Source organism: Triticum aestivum, chromosome 2B (genome assembly GCF_018294505.1).
Source record: "Triticum aestivum cultivar Chinese Spring chromosome 2B, IWGSC CS RefSeq v2.1, whole genome shotgun sequence".
NCBI classification, from domain to species: domain Eukaryota; kingdom Viridiplantae; phylum Streptophyta; class Magnoliopsida; order Poales; family Poaceae; genus Triticum; species Triticum aestivum.
Window position 1 is genome coordinate 167,087,048 of NC_057798.1, and position 18,336 is coordinate 167,105,383.

General features: G+C 47.3%; 1 protein-coding gene and 1 non-coding gene across 2 annotated transcripts; both read left to right on the forward strand.

The window, feature by feature from the left end:
- The first annotated feature begins 3,448 nt into the window (after window positions 1-3,448).
- Window positions 3,449-5,107, forward strand: LOC123040945 (UDP-glycosyltransferase 1). Its single transcript, XM_044463657.1, has one exon. It carries the CDS (start codon window positions 3,530-3,532, stop codon window positions 4,958-4,960), a length of 1,431 nt encoding a protein of 476 aa, XP_044319592.1. The 5' UTR covers window positions 3,449-3,529; the 3' UTR covers window positions 4,961-5,107.
- Window positions 5,108-5,702: 595 nt separating this feature from the next.
- Window positions 5,703-5,774, forward strand: TRNAW-CCA (transfer RNA tryptophan (anticodon CCA)). The gene has a single exon. It is a non-coding gene; the product is annotated as a tRNA-Trp (tRNA).
- Window positions 5,775-18,336: the final 12,562 nt, after the last annotated feature.

An 18,336-nucleotide genomic window follows, 5' to 3' on the forward strand; every position in this document is an offset into this window, starting at 1 on the left:
AGAATAAATATAAAAAAGAGGATCCGTGTGTCTATGGACCAGCTCCACATTTACACATATGAGTACTCTGAAAAACAAAAAAATGTACACAAATTTTTTATAACAACACCAACCGAACAGATCGTATTGCAGCATCACCTAAATAACATGCATAAAAACGACGAAAGTTCTAGCACAAAAGGTGAAGAAGTCCAACTTGTAAGACAAACAGTAGAATCATTGGAAAATACACACTATCGAATTTGGTTTTCAGATTTAATCACTTGGGTGACTACACCTTCTCAGTCTGTGACCTCGAACGATATCCTACTCCGCCCTAACATCAAAACGATAAAGCCAACAAGCTGTCTCATCGAAGAACCGAACCAACGCGGGCCGAAACGATATCCAGTCGCCCGATTTCAGGGTGTATGCGCCTGCCCGACCAAATTAACAACGTATGAAGGATCCAATCTCACTACTGCAAGCAAATCCGCCCTCTATCTTCACAGAAAAACAAGAAATCTACATAAGCCGCGGAAACCACTCCCGCGGACGAAGAACACAAAACCCGAAATCAAATCCGTTGAAATTAACGACAAATTGTCCATGAAACTCGTACCTACACCAAATTCCCATCATGTTAGAGGTTCGAGAACATCCAGTGAATGCATTAAACTTGTAAACAGACACAAGTTCATCTGTCCCGGGAGCGAATCCGCCAAAATGCAAAATGACGAATCTAAACGAGCATTTAGATGCAACTATGGGTATTTGGATTACAGTCACATCCCAGACAACACTACCGACCGGAATAATTCACGGGGGAAGCCACGGTTGCGAAGATAGCCCGAAGGTCGGGTTCGTACAGAGGGAAGTGCATGCGCGTTACTCGGGCAGTTCAGGTTGATCCGAATATTATTCTGATCCCGTGATCAGAATAGTGTTTAGAAATAAAATGAGTTCACTCATTTCAAAAAACAAATTTCACTCATTTCAAAAAATGGTTTCATGCATTCTGAAATACCGATTTCACTCATTTCAAAATCTAGTTTCACTCATTATTAAGAAACTGATGTTTGTGAAATATAATTGATATTTAAATGAATGAAATAAGCAACTTCACAAAAAAATCACTGAAATAAGCAGATTCACAAATATCAACTTTCAGTTTCAGCTATATTTCACAAGATTGAGTGAAACAAGTGGATTGAAACATTAGAATTTTTTCAGAACAAGCTCGCTGAGAGTTGAAGAAAATCCCTTCGCCTCTCGCGACCGCATTGCCCCCGCGGGCGACCGGTCGCGCCTCCTGAGACTCCTCCCCGAGCGCCCCCCTCCCCTCTCTCCTTGCCGCCGTCGCTGGTGTCCGGCCGGGCCTGGCCCGGGCGGCGCTGGCGATGGCGACCTCTGGCCTTTCCCCTCGCGGGTCACTCCGACGCGGGGCGGGGCGGCGCTGCGGGGTGTTCCTAGGCGGCGGCGGTCCGGCGCGGCGGCGGTGCTCTTCGGCGTGGTGGCGGGGGATCTTCTGGACGGCGGTGCTGCCGTTGGCGGCGGGGCGGTGCGGCGATGCGATCTGGCGGCGCCCGCTCGGCCCAGATCTGGGCCCTTCGGGCCCCATCTGGGTCTGGGCAGGCCGGCGGCAGGGAGGGTCATCGGTGTGGCTTCCGAGAGGCAGGGGAACGGCGATGGGCGGGTGGATGCTGGCGGTGCTGGTGCCGCCCTGCTGCAGCGTGGCCGGCGGGGCTTTACGGGCCCAAATCGGGCCTGGCCGGGCCAGGGGTGGCCTGGTATGCCCTGCTGCTGCGTCCGGACGGCGACCGCGACGGTGCCGGAGACTCGGGCCTCCCGCACGACTGTGGTGGAGGTAGTTCCCTCCCACGTGGCTCCGGTGCTGCTGCTCCTGTCGCCTCGTGCGTCTCTCTCCATCCTCTTGGCCTCATGGTGGTGATCTCGGTGAGGCGGCGTGGGTGGCGTCAAGACCGCGGTGGCGCATGCTGGTGGGCGGTGTGGTGGTTGGTTGGCTTCGGCCTGGTTGGGCGGTGGGGCTTGGAGTGCGGGAGAAATCCCTTGCCGGCTCTCTTCCGGCTCCGATGCGGTGACACCTGCGGCTGCCACCATCCCTTCTTGGAGGGTGTCGGATGTATCCATCCCCCACTTCCTTTCGCGTGCCGGGGGAAACCCTAGGACACGTCCGGGAAGCAGCATCGTCGACGTCGCATCCCTTGCTGGAGGTGCTGCTTGGTACGCGGCGGGTCGGAGCCTGGGTCTGTGGTGGGTCAATTTCGGAGGGCGCAGCGGTGGCGGGTCATCCGCGCTTTGTCGTGCTGTCGTTATTGGCATTTCTTTCTTCTTTTTTGTTCTTTCTCTTTCATTTGGGCTTGTTGTGCTTCTCGCCTGAGCACTCCTCTGTATCGGTGTTGGTTGCTTTGTAATACAAAGCGGGGGGAAACCCTTTTTCGGTAAACATTAAAATTTAAACGTGTTTAATATGTATATATCCAAGATTGGTCTTGGCACCAAGAGTTCAAATATATAAAAATAAAATAGAAAAGAAAGTATAGTTTAAAATACACGAATGATTGAAATAAAATCGTGTTTGAGAAAAAGGAAGAGAGATAATTCTATAACATGCATGTGCAAACATATAACATGCGTGTAGTTCCAAACCTTTACATGTGGCTGCACTCTGGTGCCAAAACCATCACTACCTACTAGTGTTATTATTTAGATCAAGCATCCATTGATTAACTTTATTTAGGTAGTCAAAATAGGTCCTTCGTAGAAGAAAGGTCTTGCTGATACGTAGGCTATGACCTATGTCAATCATTCTTTATGAGATAGACGTAAGGCAACCTCAACGAGCATTAGTCTTTATGTTTTTTTAAGCGAGTATTACAGCGCAAACATTGTCGTTGTCGACTAACCATTGTTTTTTACGCTGAACTGGTTCCCTCAACAACGTTAGCAGAGGCGAAAAGTCTGACTCCATTTGTCATCCATGACGTTCTTTTTCCGCATACTGTCATCGATGACGCTGCGACGATCGCCTTTAATTTCATCGGACACTCACCAGGACGATCTACTCGCTCCGTTCTTAAATATTTATCTTTTTAGAGATTTCAAATGGATACCACATACGGATGTATATAGACATACTTTAGAGTGTAAATTCACTCATTTTGCTCCGTATGTAGTCACTTGTTGAAATCTCTAGAAAGACAAATATTTAGGAACAGAAAGAGTAGTAGCATATTATAGTAGTACAACGAATAAAGTGACAGTCCAGGTTCATTCTCTGTTTGTCTGCTGAGAAGGTTCGGTGCCAGATTGGAGTTCATTCATGGGAAGGAAGGATCGACGCAAGTCCAAACACAATCACCACCTGAGCATCAGCTGTTGCGTTGGCTTGCGCCCCTATAAAACTCTCTTGTTCCTCTTCATCATCTCCATCTCAAATCATCTTCGCTGTCTCACTCACACACACACACACATTCCAAACGTCCGAAATCCACACCACCGATCAGGAGCGGAAGATATCGTTGCCAACATGGTCGGCGCCGGAACCAACACCACCATGGGTCCCGGGAAGCCGCGGGTGGTGCTCTACCCGTCGCCGGGCATGGGGCATCTGGTCTCCATGATCGAGCTCGGCAAGCTCTTCGCCGCTCGTGGGCTGGCCGTCGCAGTCGCCCTCATCGATTCCCCGCACGACACCAGCGCCACGGGTCCCTTCCTCGCCGGCGTCTCCGCGGCCAACCCCTCCATCTCTTTCCACCGTCTGCCACAGGTCGAGCTCCTCGGGTCTGAGCCGCCGGAGATGCTGACCTTCGAGGTCGTCCGCCTCTCCAACCCGCACCTCCGTGACTTCCTCGCCGGCGACTCCCCGGCAGTCATCGTGCTGGACTTCTTCTGCAGCGTCGCTATCGACGTGGCCACGGAGCTCGGCATCCCCGCCTACTTCTTCTGCACCTCTGGAGCCCAGATCCTGGCTTTCTTCTTGCACCTCGCGGTTCTGCACGGCAAAAGCACGAGGAGCTTTGGGGAGATGGGCCAAGAACTCGTGCACGCTCCGGGAATCACCTCGTTCCCGGCGACGCACGCCATTCAGCGGCTTATGGATCGTGACAGCGCGCCCTACAAGGCATTTCTAAACATGAGCACCAACCTGTTTCGGTCCCAAGGCATCATCGTCAACACCTTCCGCTCGTTGGAGCCGCGTGCCATGGACACCATCCTGGCCGGACTCTGCGCACCATCCGGCCTCCGGACGCCCCGGGTCTACTGTATTGGGCCACTGATCAAGTCGGAGGAGGTGGGCGTGAAGCGCGGTGACGAGTGCCTCGCGTGGCTGGACACGCAACCTAAGGGCAGCGTGGCCTTCCTCTCCTTCGGCAGCCTTGGCCGGTTCAGCGCCAAACAAACAAGGAAGGTGGCCGCCGGGTTGGAAGCCAGTGGACAGAGGTTCCTGTGGGTGATGCGGAGCCCGCCAAGCGCCGACTCGTCGAAGAACTCCGAGAAGCCGCCAGAGCCGGACTTGGATGCCCTCCTCCCACAGGGATTCCTTGAGCGGACCCAGGGCAGGGGCCTCGTCGTAAAGTCATGGGCGCCACAACGCGACGTGTTGGCCCATGATGCGGTGGGCTGTTTTGTGACACACTGTGGATGGAACTCGGTGCTCGAGTCGGTCATGGCAGGCGTGCCGATGTTGGCATGGCCATTGTACGCAGAGCAACTGATGAACGCGGTGTTCCTGGAGAAAGAGATGGAGCTGGCCGTCGCGATGGAAGGGTACGACAAGGAGGTGGTGGAGGCCGAGGAGGTTGCTAAGAAGGTCAGGTGGATGATGAACTCAGACGGTGGGAGGGTGCTCCGAGAGCGGACTTTGGCGGCGCTGAGACAGGCGGAAGAGGCTCTACTCGAGGGCGGGGAATCAGAGGTGACATTGGCAAGGCTGGTGGACGCGTGGATTCGTGCTTGACGTTTTGAGTTGGCCGTGGGTATAAGCAGTGAGCGTGAAGTCAATGTGTGATTTTTGTTTCATCCTTTTCTTTTGACTTATAGTTTCATCCTTTATGAACATGTACTTCCTACAAGCAATATATAGAGAAAATTCCTTATAAGACAATCAATTTTTCTTTTGCGGGGGGCATAAGGCTCAAAACTTGCCCATATGCTTACATATAACATTTTTAAAAATTGGTTTGAAATATCGCTATCAATTTACATTTGTTACAAATTTACCACTACCGTCAGTTGACCAACCATTGACTGTGAAGCAGACAAAAACGTGTTGGGTTTTCGTCACACTTTTTTCCGCTCACACTGGCCAGTCACGGTCGATTGGCATCCGGTGTGGTGCTAGTGCTACCGCAAGAAACCTCCATCTTTTGACTTTTCGACGAACGCCACCAGCGCGAGGATGCATCTCACTGAGGGATGAGCACTCGGCTAGTTGCATTGCATCAGTTGCTCATTGATGCTGTTTCGTTCAACGTGTGACAATGGAGGCATGGAGCCAGCAGATCCGGTGCCCGGCTCAAGATAACTTGTCTCGGACGGTGCCGGACACCGTGGCGATCGGCTCGCTCGTCCGCGGCCAATCGGCGACAACGTTGCGCCGATCAAAGGTGTCAAACTGTCATGACGCACATGGTTGGACACTGGATCCTGGTTCTGGATTGCGCGTACTTATAACTTGTGGTGTGACGTTTAACGCCACCGGATCCGTGGCGCAATGGTAGCGCGTCTGACTCCAGATCAGAAGGTTGCGTGTTCGATTCACGTCGGGTTCAATACCCAGAACATATAATCCGGTCATTTTTTTCCTTTTATCTTCTTCACTTTCTTTTTCCAGACATACCTTTTTGGTGTGTTGGGCCCTTGGCAAACCGCGACAGCAAATTGAGCCCCAACTCCTTAAATCCCTAGACTCCGAAGGCCCATTTTGCAAGTAACCCATGGCGCCGGTTGTCGTGGTTTTAAAATCTTAGAGCATCTACAGCCGTGATGGGCAAATCCAGCCCCTCAAACGTGTGCGGATGCGTCTGTGGGCACTGACCGGGCAGGCCTCATATGTGCCACTCTGCATACGCATAACTCATATCCGGCGCCTTATATCCATACTACACATGCAACGTTGATCTACTCTACGTGATCAGACGACGGACAACAAAAATCGGCTGCAAAGGAACACAAGATCGGTTGCAAACGGGCATTAACAAGCTTCGCCACATCCAAAAGATCATAGTTCATCATCGGACAAGTTCTTAAACTTCTACAATTAAAAACGATATAAACATTGACGAGGGGAGGGGGGCGGAATCACCGCTTCCTCGCCGGGCCTTTGTCCTTCCGGTCGTCGGCGCAGCTGTAGGCAGTAGCGAATCTACCAGGACATATAATCCGGTCATTTTTTCCTTTTATCTTCTTCACTTTCTTTTTCCAGACATACCTTTTTGGTGTGTTGGGCCCTTGGCAAACCGCGACAGCAAATTGAGCCCCAACTCCTTAAATCCCTAGACTCCGAAGGCCCATTTTGCAAGTAACCCATGGCGCCGGTTGTCGTGGTTTTAAAATCTTAGAGCATCTACAGCCATGATGGGCAAATCCAGCCCCTCAAACGCGTGCGGATGCGTCTGTGGGCACTGACCGGGCAGGCCTCATATGTGCCACTCTGCATACGCATAACTCATATCCGGCGCCTTATATCCATACTACACATGCAACGTTGATCTACTCTACGTGATCAGACGACGGACAACAAAAATCGGCTGCAAAGGAACACAAGATCGGTTGCAAACGGACATTAACAAGCTTCGCCACATCCAAAAGATCATAGTTCATCATCGGACAAGTTCTTAAACTTCTACAATTAAAAACGATATAAACATTGACGAGGGGAGGGGGGCGGAATCACCGCTTCCTCGCCGGGCCTTTGTCCTTCCGGTCGTCGGCGCAGCTGTAGGCAGTAGCGAATCTACCAGGACATTGGAGGGTAGGCTTAAAACATAAATTTCCTAAGTCTAATTAGCAAATGCATTGGAACTGTTGCATGTAAAGCACAAGAATATACTTGTCAAGTGGTATGTTTAGCTTAAATAGGATTTTGGAGGGTAGGCTTGAGCCTATTGAATCCTCCCTAGTGGAATCGCCATTGGCTGTAGGCGTCCGCGGCTGGTGGAGGGTTTAGGTCGTGCGATGAGGAGGTGCACCTGTCGCGGTCGTTGAAATCGGAGTCGGAGAGGACGATGAGCCCCTTCATCCGACAAACAGCCCTATCCTACCCCCGCTTCAACATGGCGACCCGAGCCTTCTCCGTGCTACCTCCTTCGCCTTGCGCTCCGACTATTGAATAGCAAGCCGGAGCGCCTTGGCATTCCTGGCGACGAGCGTTCGTCTCCGCCGTCGTGAGGGGTCGGCGGTAGACCCATGCGAGGAGACGCACGTCCTCGTCGGGGTCCGCCTCTATCCCGCAGCGGCGGCAAGCGTCCCTCTCCCGTGCACACTGCCTCTCGCGGCGCGCGCCTCCAATTCCGGAGTGCGTGTGCGGGCTAGCGGCGCAGGCACTAGCACCCCCCGCTGGCCGCGTGAAGGAGCAGACGGTGGGGGAAGGAGATGGCGCGGGGCGCGTTGTGCGAGTGTTGCTACGCGCGGGCTGGGAGAGTCCAGCTTCAGCGTTCGCGCTGCACCAGCGTGGGAGCTGCAACAACGCTCCAGGTCCGGAGTTGTCGCCCATCTCCACCTTGGACCGCTCCAGCGCAATGTGGAGGGCCATCTCCTCCTTGTAGTCGAACACGGAGCCCAAGTCACTGCCGGAGCTGGTCATCATAATGGATGGGATCGGAATCAGAGAGGGAGAGGAGAGGAAGGAGCAAGAGAGAGTGAGCTAGGGTTTGGAGCGAGGCGCCCGAATTGGAGTTTTTTGTGGGACAATTGTGGGTCGATGGTGGGGCAGGTCTGTCAGGGAGACGCGCCCGGGCGTGCCTGGGCCGCCCTATATTTGGAATTGATTGAAGGAAATATGCCCTAGAGGCAATAGTAAAGTTGCTATTTATATTTCCTTATATCATGATAAATGTTTATTATTCATGCTAGAATTGTATTAGCCAGAAACTTAGTACATGTGCGAATACATAGACAAAACAAAGTGTCCCTGGTATGCCTCTACTTGACTAGCTTGTTCATCAAAGATGGTTATGTTTTCTGACCATAGACATGTGTTGTCATTTGATGAACGGGATCACATCATTAGTGAATGATGTGATGGACAAGACCCATCCGTTAGCTTAGCATAATGATCGTTGAGTTTTATTGCTATTGCTTTCTTCATGATTTATACATGTTCCTCTGACTATGAGATTGTGCAGCTCTCGAATGTCGGAGGATTGATGTCTACTACACAACCTTCTTCTTGTAGACGTTGTTGGGTCTCCAAGTGCAGAGGTTTGTAGGACAGTAGCAAATTTCCCTCAAGTGGATGACCTAAGGTTTATCAATCCGTGGGAGGCGTAGGATGAAGATGGTCTCTCTCAAGCAACCCTGCAACCAAATAACAAAGAGTCTCTTGTGTCCCCAACACACCTAATACAATGGTAAATTGTATAGGTGCACTAGTTCAGCGAAGAGATGTTGATAAAAGTACAATATGGATGATAGATAAAGGTTTTTGTAATCTGAATTTATAAAAACAGTAAGGTAGCAAGCGATAAAAGTGAGCGAAAATGGTATTGCAATGCTTTGAAACAAGGCCTAGGGTTCATACTTTCACTAGTGCAAGTTATCTCAACAAGGATAACATAATTAGATCATATAACAATCCCTCAACATGCAACAAAGAGTCACTCCAAAGTCACTAATAGCGGAGAACAAACGAAGAGATTATTGTAGGGTACGAAATCACCTCAAAGTTATTCTATCCGATCAATCTGTTGGGTTATTCCTATAAGTGTCACAAACAGCCCTAGAGTTCGTAGTAAAATAATACCTTAAGACACACATCAACCAAAACCCTAATGTCACCTAGATACTCCAATGTCACCACAAGTATCCGCGGGTATGATTATACGATATGCATCACACAATCTCAGATTCATCTATTCAAACCAACACAAAGTACTTCATAGAGTGCCCCAAAGTTTCTACCGAAGAGTCAAGACGAAAACAAGATTCCCAAGGTCACGGAACCCGCAAGTTGATCACCAAAACATACATCAAGTGAATCAATAGAATACCCCATTGTCACCATGGGTATCCGACGCAAGACATACATCAAGTGTTCTCAAATCCTTAAAGACTCAATCTGATAAGATAACTTCAAAGGGAAATCTCAATCCATTACAAGAAGGTAGAGGGGGAGAAACATCATAAGATCCAACTATAATAGCAAAGCTCACGGTACATCAAGATTGTGTCATATCAAGAACACGAGAGAGAGAGAGAGAGAGAGAGAGAGAGATCAAACACATAGCTACTGGTACATACCCTTAGCCCCGAGGGTGAACAACTCCCTCCTCATCATGGAGAGCATCGGGATGATGAAGATGGCCACCGGTGATAATTCCCCCCTCCGACAGGGTGCCGGAACAGGGTCCCAATTGGTTTTTGGTGGCTACAGAGGCTTGCGGCGGCGGAACTCCTGATCTAGGTATCTTCTGGAAGTTTGGGGATTTATAGGAGGGGTTGGCGTCGGTCTCACGTCAGGGGGCCCCATGGAGAGTCCACGAGGCAAGGGGCGCACCCTCCACCCTCGTGGGGCCCACGGGACTCCCCTCTGGTAGCATTTTGTTCCAGTATTTTTTATATTTTCTGAAAGTGCAACTATCCCTAGGTGGTTTTGGTAATTCCTAACGACATATAGCTCATTGAGCTAATGTTATTTCAAGATAAATATTTCAGGAAAGATCAGTGATTGGCATGGCATGGATGAGAAAAGTGGACCCCTCAAAATGCGAAGGACAAAAGGATTGGCTCAAGCTCAAAGCTCAAGACTCTACATTTTCTATTTTAGTGATCCAAGATCACATTGAGTATATAGGAAAAGACAATACTATCAAGGAGGGATGAGATGTTGCTTAATGAGGTTCTTGCTCAAAATGCTTAGTGATATGCTCCAAAGCCCTCAACTACTTTCTCACATCCACATATGACCTAAACCAAAAGTCAAACTCGGCCCCACCGATTCTTTCTATCAAGCACCACCGAGTTCAGATGTCATAGCCACTGCCACAAACCCTAGGCAAATCGGTCTCACCGATAGGGATCTCGGTCTCACCGAGATGGGATTGTAATCTCTCTGTTTCCCTTCGTAACGTTTCGGTCCCACCGAGATGAGCGATCAGTCCCACTGAGATTGCAATGTAAACTCTCTGTTTCCCTTTTGTAACATTTTGTCTCATCGAAATGAGTGAATCGGTCCCACCGAGTTTACCTGACCAACTCTCTGGTTAGCTTATTACCAAAATCATTCTCATCGAGTTTGTGTAATCGCTCTCACCGAGATTACGTTATGCCCTAACCCTAACCATATCGGTCCTACCGAGTTGCATGTCGGTCCCACCGAAAATCCTAACAGTCGCTAGATTTGCTGAATCGGTCCGACCGAGTTTCTCAATTCGGTCCCACCGAGATTGGCAAGTTATATGTAACGATTAGATTTTGTGTGGAGGCTATATATACCCCTCCACCTCCTCTTCATTCATGGAGAGAGCCATCAGAATGAAACTACACTTCCAACGTACATTTTCTGAGAGAGAACCACCTACACTTGTGTTGAGGCCAAGATATTCCATTCCTAACATATGAATCTTGATCTCTAGCCTTCCCCAAGTTGCTTTCCACTCAAATCTTCTTTCCACCAAGTCCAAATCCTGTGAGAGAGAGTTGAGTGTTGGGGAGACTATCATTTGGAGCACAAGAGCAATGAGTTCATCATCAACACACCATTTGTTACTTCTTGGAGAGTGGTGTCTCCTAGATTGGCTAGGTGTCACTTGGGAGCCTCCGACAAGATTGTGGAGTTGAACCAAGGAGTTTGTACGGGCAAGGAGATTGCCTACTTTGTGAAGATCTACCGCTAGTTAGGGAAGTCCTTCGTGGGTAACAGACATGGTGGGATAGACAAGGTTGCTTCTTCGTGGACCCTTCATGGGTGGAGCCCTCCATGGACTCGCGCAGCCGTTACCCTTCGTGGGTTGAAGTCTCCATCAACGTGGATGTATGATAGCACCACCTATTGGAACCACAACAAAAACATCCGTGTCTCCTATTGCGTTTGCACTCTCCAAACCCTTCCCTTTACATTCTTGCAAGTTGCATGCTTTACTTTCCGCTGCTCATATACTCTTTGCATGCTTGCTTGAATTGTGTTAAGATTGCTTGACTTGTCCAAAGTTGCTAAAATCTGCCAAGAACTAAAATTGGGAAAAGGATAAGTTTTTATTTGGTCAAGTAGTCTAATCACCCCCCTCTAGACATACATTCAATCCTACAAGTGGTATCAAAGCTTTGGTCTCCATTTGCATTGATTTCCATAGCTTTTGGTAGTCATAGCCTTGGTTTCACAACCTAGGAGAGTATGGCGTCTAGCGAGGGAAATTATCACCGTAGAGGTCTGTAAGTGCATCTAGTGCCACCCCTAGTTGGTTTTGGAGTATTGACGACAAAGTTGGTTGAGGGACTAATGCGTTTGTGAGAATTGCAGGATAACGTAGGTAGTGTCCCTCATTGATTCGGTTTACCTACCAGAGATGACCCCTAAAAGTGTATGAAGACATTGAAGACAATGGTGGTATGAGAAGATATTCATATTGAAGACTCTGACATGAGAAGACATTGCATGAAGACTATGGAGCGCGAAGACTGTGTGGATTCGTTGCTTCCTTTTCTTCTTTGTTGAGTCATAGGAACCACCGTACTGTTAAGTGGGGTCCAAGTGAACTAAGTCAGAGTGACTGAAGTGATGCTCAACTCAAATCCTATGTCTTCGAGCGAAGACAATGAGAGCAAACCTTATCCAGAGCTGGATGAGTCAGCTTTGCTTGTAGCCCAAGTAAAGTTGCCGCGTGTGTTTGAAATCTGACCGTTGGAACACGTGTCAGTTCCTTAGTGACCCAGGGTCATTTTGGACAAATCAGGTCGGGTTGCCTAGTGGCTATAAATAGCCCACCCCCTACACCATAAATTGGTGGCTGCTCAGAGTTAGTATACGGCTTTTGTCCTTTGAGAGAAACCCACCTCGAAGCATTTGAGAGAGAGAAATCCTGCGAGGACAAAGCCCAAACACCCAGAGCCAAAGAGTGTTAGGCATCACTGAAGTCTTTCTGTCTGTGTGACCTGAAGACTTATTACACTTGAGGACTGTGTATCCTCCAGCCGGTTAGGCGTCGCGTTCTGAGCATCCAAGAGTCATTGTGGATTGCCGGGTGAACGAAGTCTGTGAAGGTTTGGAAGTCTACCTTGAAGACTTACCAGAGTGATTGGGCGAGGACTAAATGACCTTAGCTCAAGGGGAATAAGGTGAAGACACAGTCTTCTGAGTTGAATCTCAGCCTCCCTAACCAGACGTACAGTTGTCACAACAACTGGAACTGGTCCAACAAATCCTGTGTCTTCAACAAGTGACTGGTTCTATCTCTTCCCTCCTTTACCTTGAGTTTGTCTTCGTGAAGTCGTTGCTTATCTATCTTATCTGATTGACTTCATTGCTTGACTACTATTGTTGATTGGCTTCATACTATCTTCCATCCTGATCCTACTACCTAGCTGCTATTAGTCTTCGTACGTTAACGCTATTGCATACTTGACTATGGCTTGCTTGTTGTAGTTTATCTTCCGCTGCATATCAATTAGGTTATTTCTATTGTTTGTCTTCAAAACTTCCACGTTTTGAAGACTTTGGTAAAAATCACCTATTCACCCCCCTCTAGTGGATAACTAGCACTTTCAATTGGTATCAGAGCAAGGTACTCCCTTATTCTGTGTGATTCAGTTTAACCACCTGGAGTTCAGCTATGTCGACTGCAGGATTGAGGAATGTATCTTGCCCCAGCTTTGACGGTCATGAGTATCCCCGGTGGAAAGCCATGATGAAGAAGCGACTCATGGCTATGGACAGCGAACTGTGGACCGTCACCGAGATTGGTCTTACCGATCTATGAAAGATGGCGGAGGCTGATGACATTCGCAAGTACACTCTACTGAACCTCACAGCGAAGGATGTCATCTGCTCCTGCCTGTCCCGAAATCAGTTCAAGAACGTCATGCACCTCAATCACGCGAAGCTAATCTGGGACCATCTTTCTGAGGTCTATGATAGTCATATTAATCGTCATGATCCTTGGCTTGATGACTACAAGGAGTATCTTAAAGAGATGACCTTTCCACCTGAACCATCTTCATCTTCACCATGCCTCATGGCAGGGGGTACTAAGGTAACTAAATGCTATCTTTCTGAAACTAGTGATGATGAATCAGGTGATGAATTTGGCCCCAGCTATGTCAAACTTGCTTCCCTTGCCACTAAACAACAAAGAGCTTTGGAAAAGATTCAAAACATGCTTAGTAAGAGCGATGATATGTTGGGCGAAGAAATGGATCAGTCAAAAGCTTTGGCTGAGAGTCTTCAGAGACTTCATTCCAAATTTGACGCCCTTTAAGATCAACATAATGCTCTCTTATCTGATCATGAGAAACTTTCTTCTGAATGTCTTCAAAGAGAGCAAGATCTTGAAAACATAAGAGTGGATTATGAAGTTCTTCTGAAGAAGCACGATTCATTACTTGCTCAACAAATCAGTCCCGCTCAGGATGAATTTGAACCACCATTTCTAAAATGCATTGAGCGTGATAACGCTACTTCTGTTGCTGAATGTTCCACTGCTGCTACTGTTGCTCTGTCTTCAACTACTGATGTGGTAACTAACCCCTCTTCTGAGGATACCACTAGTATTGCTGATGAAAATGCTAGGTTGAAGACATTGCTTGAAACAGGGATGTATAAAAGTCTGAAAGGGCATCAGACACTTTGTGATGTCCTCAAAAAGCAGATTCTGAACCGAAACCCTAGGAAAGAGGGTTTTGGTTTCGAGAGGAAAATGAATGTTGATGGTTCCTATTGGAAGCCTGAGCAGTATCCCAAAACCACATGGGTTGCTGCAAAGGAACCTTCAATGGATCCATCCACTTTATCTGGCTTTACCTATGCTAATCCTATTATCATTGATGAATCCCTTGATGCAAACTATAAACTGTTCAAAAATCAGAATGGTGAAGTGTTTGCCAGGTATATTGGTACTAACTACAGGAATGGACCTCCTATGAAGAAGATCTGGGTTCCCAAAAGCTGCCTTGAGAATCTTCTAGTGAATGCCATCATGACACCACCAGGGAAGAAGACAAACCCCAGACCAAAGGCATCATATGGTCCAATGGCTACTTACGAACACAGGACTCACTTGAGTCACCCTAACGCCGATGTTTTGCAGGGAAATCTTACTCAGACTCATGAATATGAGCATGTGTCTTCAAACCGCTATGTTCATAGAACTAAGAACTTTTCTGCTTATTCACATGAGTATCATTCATCTCCTGCAAGGCTATTTGCTAGGGCTTCAAAGCCGAAATTCTCAGATGCTGCACTTAGACTCATTGCTTCTAAGCCACCCCTGAAAATGTGGGTGGTGAAGAAGAATTAACTCTCTTTTGCAGAATGTGGTCTCCGGCCAGCAATCAATGGCGTCTGATATTATTGCTGGGGACCTAAAACATAAAGGGACGGATGATAAAATGACTTACTATGTATTCCACATATGAATCGCTTACTTGTCATACTGTGTGCTAACTTTCATGTATGCTGTGATAATCCAAGTATGCATCAACTGCTTATGCTTCACAACATACCTTGTGAAGCCTATCCTCCTAACTGCACTGTAGGGCATGTCACCAAAAGCTTTAGAATGGATTATTGACAGTGGATGCACTAATCATATGACTGGTGATCGAAGTCTTCTCATGGACTCAACCTTACGTCCATCCAACAAGAGTCAAATCACATTTGCTGACACTGGTAAAGGCAAGGTATTGGGTCTAGGTAGAGTTGCAATCTCAAAGGATCAACACATGGATAAAGTGATGCTTGTTGAATCCCTTGGATTCAACTTAATGTCTGTCTCAATGCTTTGTGACTTAAACATGATTGTGATATTTGGAAAATATCATTGCCTCATACTAATGGAATCTGACAAGTCTCTAGTCTTTGAAGGGTATAGGAAAGGTGATCTATACATGGTAGATTTCTCAGCAGGTCCACAGCTTGCCGTATGTCTTCTTGCAAAAGCTTCAGAATGCTGGCTCTGGCATCGAAGGCTGGGGCATGCTGGCATGAGGAACTTGCACACTCTCGTCAAGAAGAAGCATGTCATAGGCATCAAAGGTGTCAAGTTCTAGAAAGATCATTTGTGTGGTGCTTGCGAAGCTGGGAAGATGACGAGGGCCAAGCACCCCTCGAAGACAATCATGACAACGTCTCAACCCTTCAAGCTGCTAGACATGGACTTATTTGGACCTACTCATTACTCCACCCTCACAACAACGGCGTATCTCTATGGCTTCGTCATTGTTGATGACTACTCAAGGTATACATGGGTGCACATAATTCTCTACAAGACTGAAGTACAAGATGTCTTCAGACGATTCGCCAATCGAGCAATGAACAATTATGGCGTCAAGATCAAGCATATCAGAAGTGATAACGGCACTGAATTCAAGAACACCGGGCTTGATCTTTATCTGGATACAATGGGAATCACTCATGAATTTTCTGCTCCATACACACCTCAGAAAAACGGCATTGTAGAGCGCAAGAACAGAACCCTCATCGAGATGGCTCGAACAATGCTTGACGAGTACAAGACACCAAGAAAGTTCTGGCATGAAGCCATTGGTACAGCTTGTCACATCATCAACCGTGTCTACATCCATAAGCTTCTGGGCAAAACATCCTATGAGCTCCTTACTGGCAAGAAGCCAAATGTCAGTTACTTCAGAGTCTTTGGTGCTAGATGCTGGATCAAGGATCCCCATCACAAGTCAAAATTTGAACCCAAAGCTCACGAAGGCTTCATGCTTGGCTATGGAAAGGATTCGCACTCTTACAGAGTCTTCAACCTCTTCCACTACAAAATCGTTGAAACAGTGGATGTGCGATTTGATGAAACCAATGGTTCACAACGAGAGCTCCTGCCAAACACACTTGATGAAGCTCCTTCCAGTGAATCTATCAAGCTGATGGGAACTGGTCAGATCATGCCCTCTGAAGCACAGCCTGAAGAGGAACTTATCATTTCTGTACCAAACCAACCTGAAGACAATGCTCAGACCGAAGACAATACTTCCAATGATGACAATGATCAGCATGAGCAAGGTCTTCGTCTAGTTCATCCTCGTGTTGCAAATGAAGTACAAATTGAGAAGATAATTGACAGCACCAATGCGCCTGGTCCGCTTACTCGCTCAAGAGCAACACAGTTAGCAAACTTCTGTGGGCACTTTTCATTTGTGTCAATATCAGAACCCAAGAAAGTTGCTGAAGCTTTTATGGAACCTGAATGGATTCAAGCCATGCAAGAAGAACTTCAACAGTTCAAGCTGAATAATGTTTGGGAACTTGTCAAGTGACCTGACCCTCGCAAGCATAACATTATAGGAACAAAATGGATATATCGAAACAAGCAAGATGAGCATGGTCAAGTCGTCAGAAACAAAGCACGTCTTGTGGCTCAAGGATATACTCAAGTTGAAGGAATTGACTTCGATGAAACATTTGCTCATGTTGCTAGGCTTGAAGCTATTCGCATACTGCTAGCCTATGCTAATCATCACAACATCTTGCTATATCAAATGGATGTGAAGAGTGCATTTCTCAATGGCAAGATTGAAGAAGAAGTATATGTCGCTCAACCACCTGGCTTTGAAGATCCAAAACATCCTGATATGGTGTACAAGTTGAACAAAGCACTGTATGGCCTCAAACAAGCTCCTCGTGCCTGGTATGATACAATCAAAGACTTCATGAAGAGCAAAGGCTTCAAACCTGGATCCCTCGATCCCACACTCTTCACGAAGACATATGATGGTGAACTGTTTGTGTGCCAAATATATGTGGATGACATAATCTTCGGCTGCACCAACCAGAAGTACAGTGATGAGTTTGGGTACATGATGCAAGAGCAATATCAAATGTCCATGATGGGTGAGCTGAAGTTCTTCCTTGGTCTTCAAATTCGTCAGCAACGAAATGGCATCTTCATATCTCAAGAAAAATACCTCAAAGATTGTCTGAAGAAGTATGGAATGGAAGACTGCAAAGGCTACACGACGCCAATGCCAGCCAAACACCATCTTGGTCCCGACGACAATGGTAAAGAGTTCGATCAAAACGTATACCGCTCCATGATTGGTTCTTTGCTTTATTTATGTGCATCTAGGCCAGATATTATGCTTAGTGTTTGCATGTGTGCTCGATTCCAAGAGACACCAAAGGAATCGCATCACTCAGCTGTGAAGCGAATTCTTCGATATTTGGCTTACACCCCAACACTCGGATTATGGTATCCCAAGGGCTCAAAATTTGATTTGGTTGGATTCTCGGATGCTGATTATGCTGGTGACAAGGTGGATCGCAAGTCTACATTAGGCACATGTCATTTTCTTGGTCGATCACTTGTCTGTTGGTCTTCAAAGAAGCATAACTGTGTATCACTCTCAACTGCTGAATCTGAATACATTGCTGCTGGATCCTGTTGTGCTCAGCTTCTATGGATGAAGCAAACTCTCAAGGATTATGGCATCAACCTGAAACAAGTACCTCTCTTCTGCGACAACGAAAGTGCCATCAAGATAGCCAACAATCCAGTCCAGCACTCGAAGACAAAGCACATTGAAATACGTCATCACTTTCTCAGAGATCATGTTATGAAGAAAGATATAGATATCATGCACGTCAACACTGAAGAGCAACTGGCAGATATCTTCACAAAGCCCTTGGATGAGAAAAGGTTTTGCAAGTTATGGTGTGAGCTAAATATCTTGGAATCCTCGAATGTCCTGTGATCAGGCACACATCCTAACACTTATGCATGTTGATGACTTAGATGTGCAACACACAAAGTAATGTATATCTTCAATCAATGAAGATTTACACTCTGAGTGTGAATACATTAACATGGAATTTGACTTCGGAGCGCCACGATAATTGTGCGCCGTGTTTGGGTCTAATACTTCCTATACGGTGGGTAACGCCACCACCAACTTTCTCTGTTTGAAGTGTTTCACTCATGGCGTTATATCGCAATAACTTCG

Excerpts from the sequence above, each read along its gene's own strand:
- LOC123040945 (XM_044463657.1), top strand. The coding sequence starts at position 3,530 with ATGGTCGGCGCCGGAACCAACACCACCATGGGTCCCGGGAAGCCGCGG.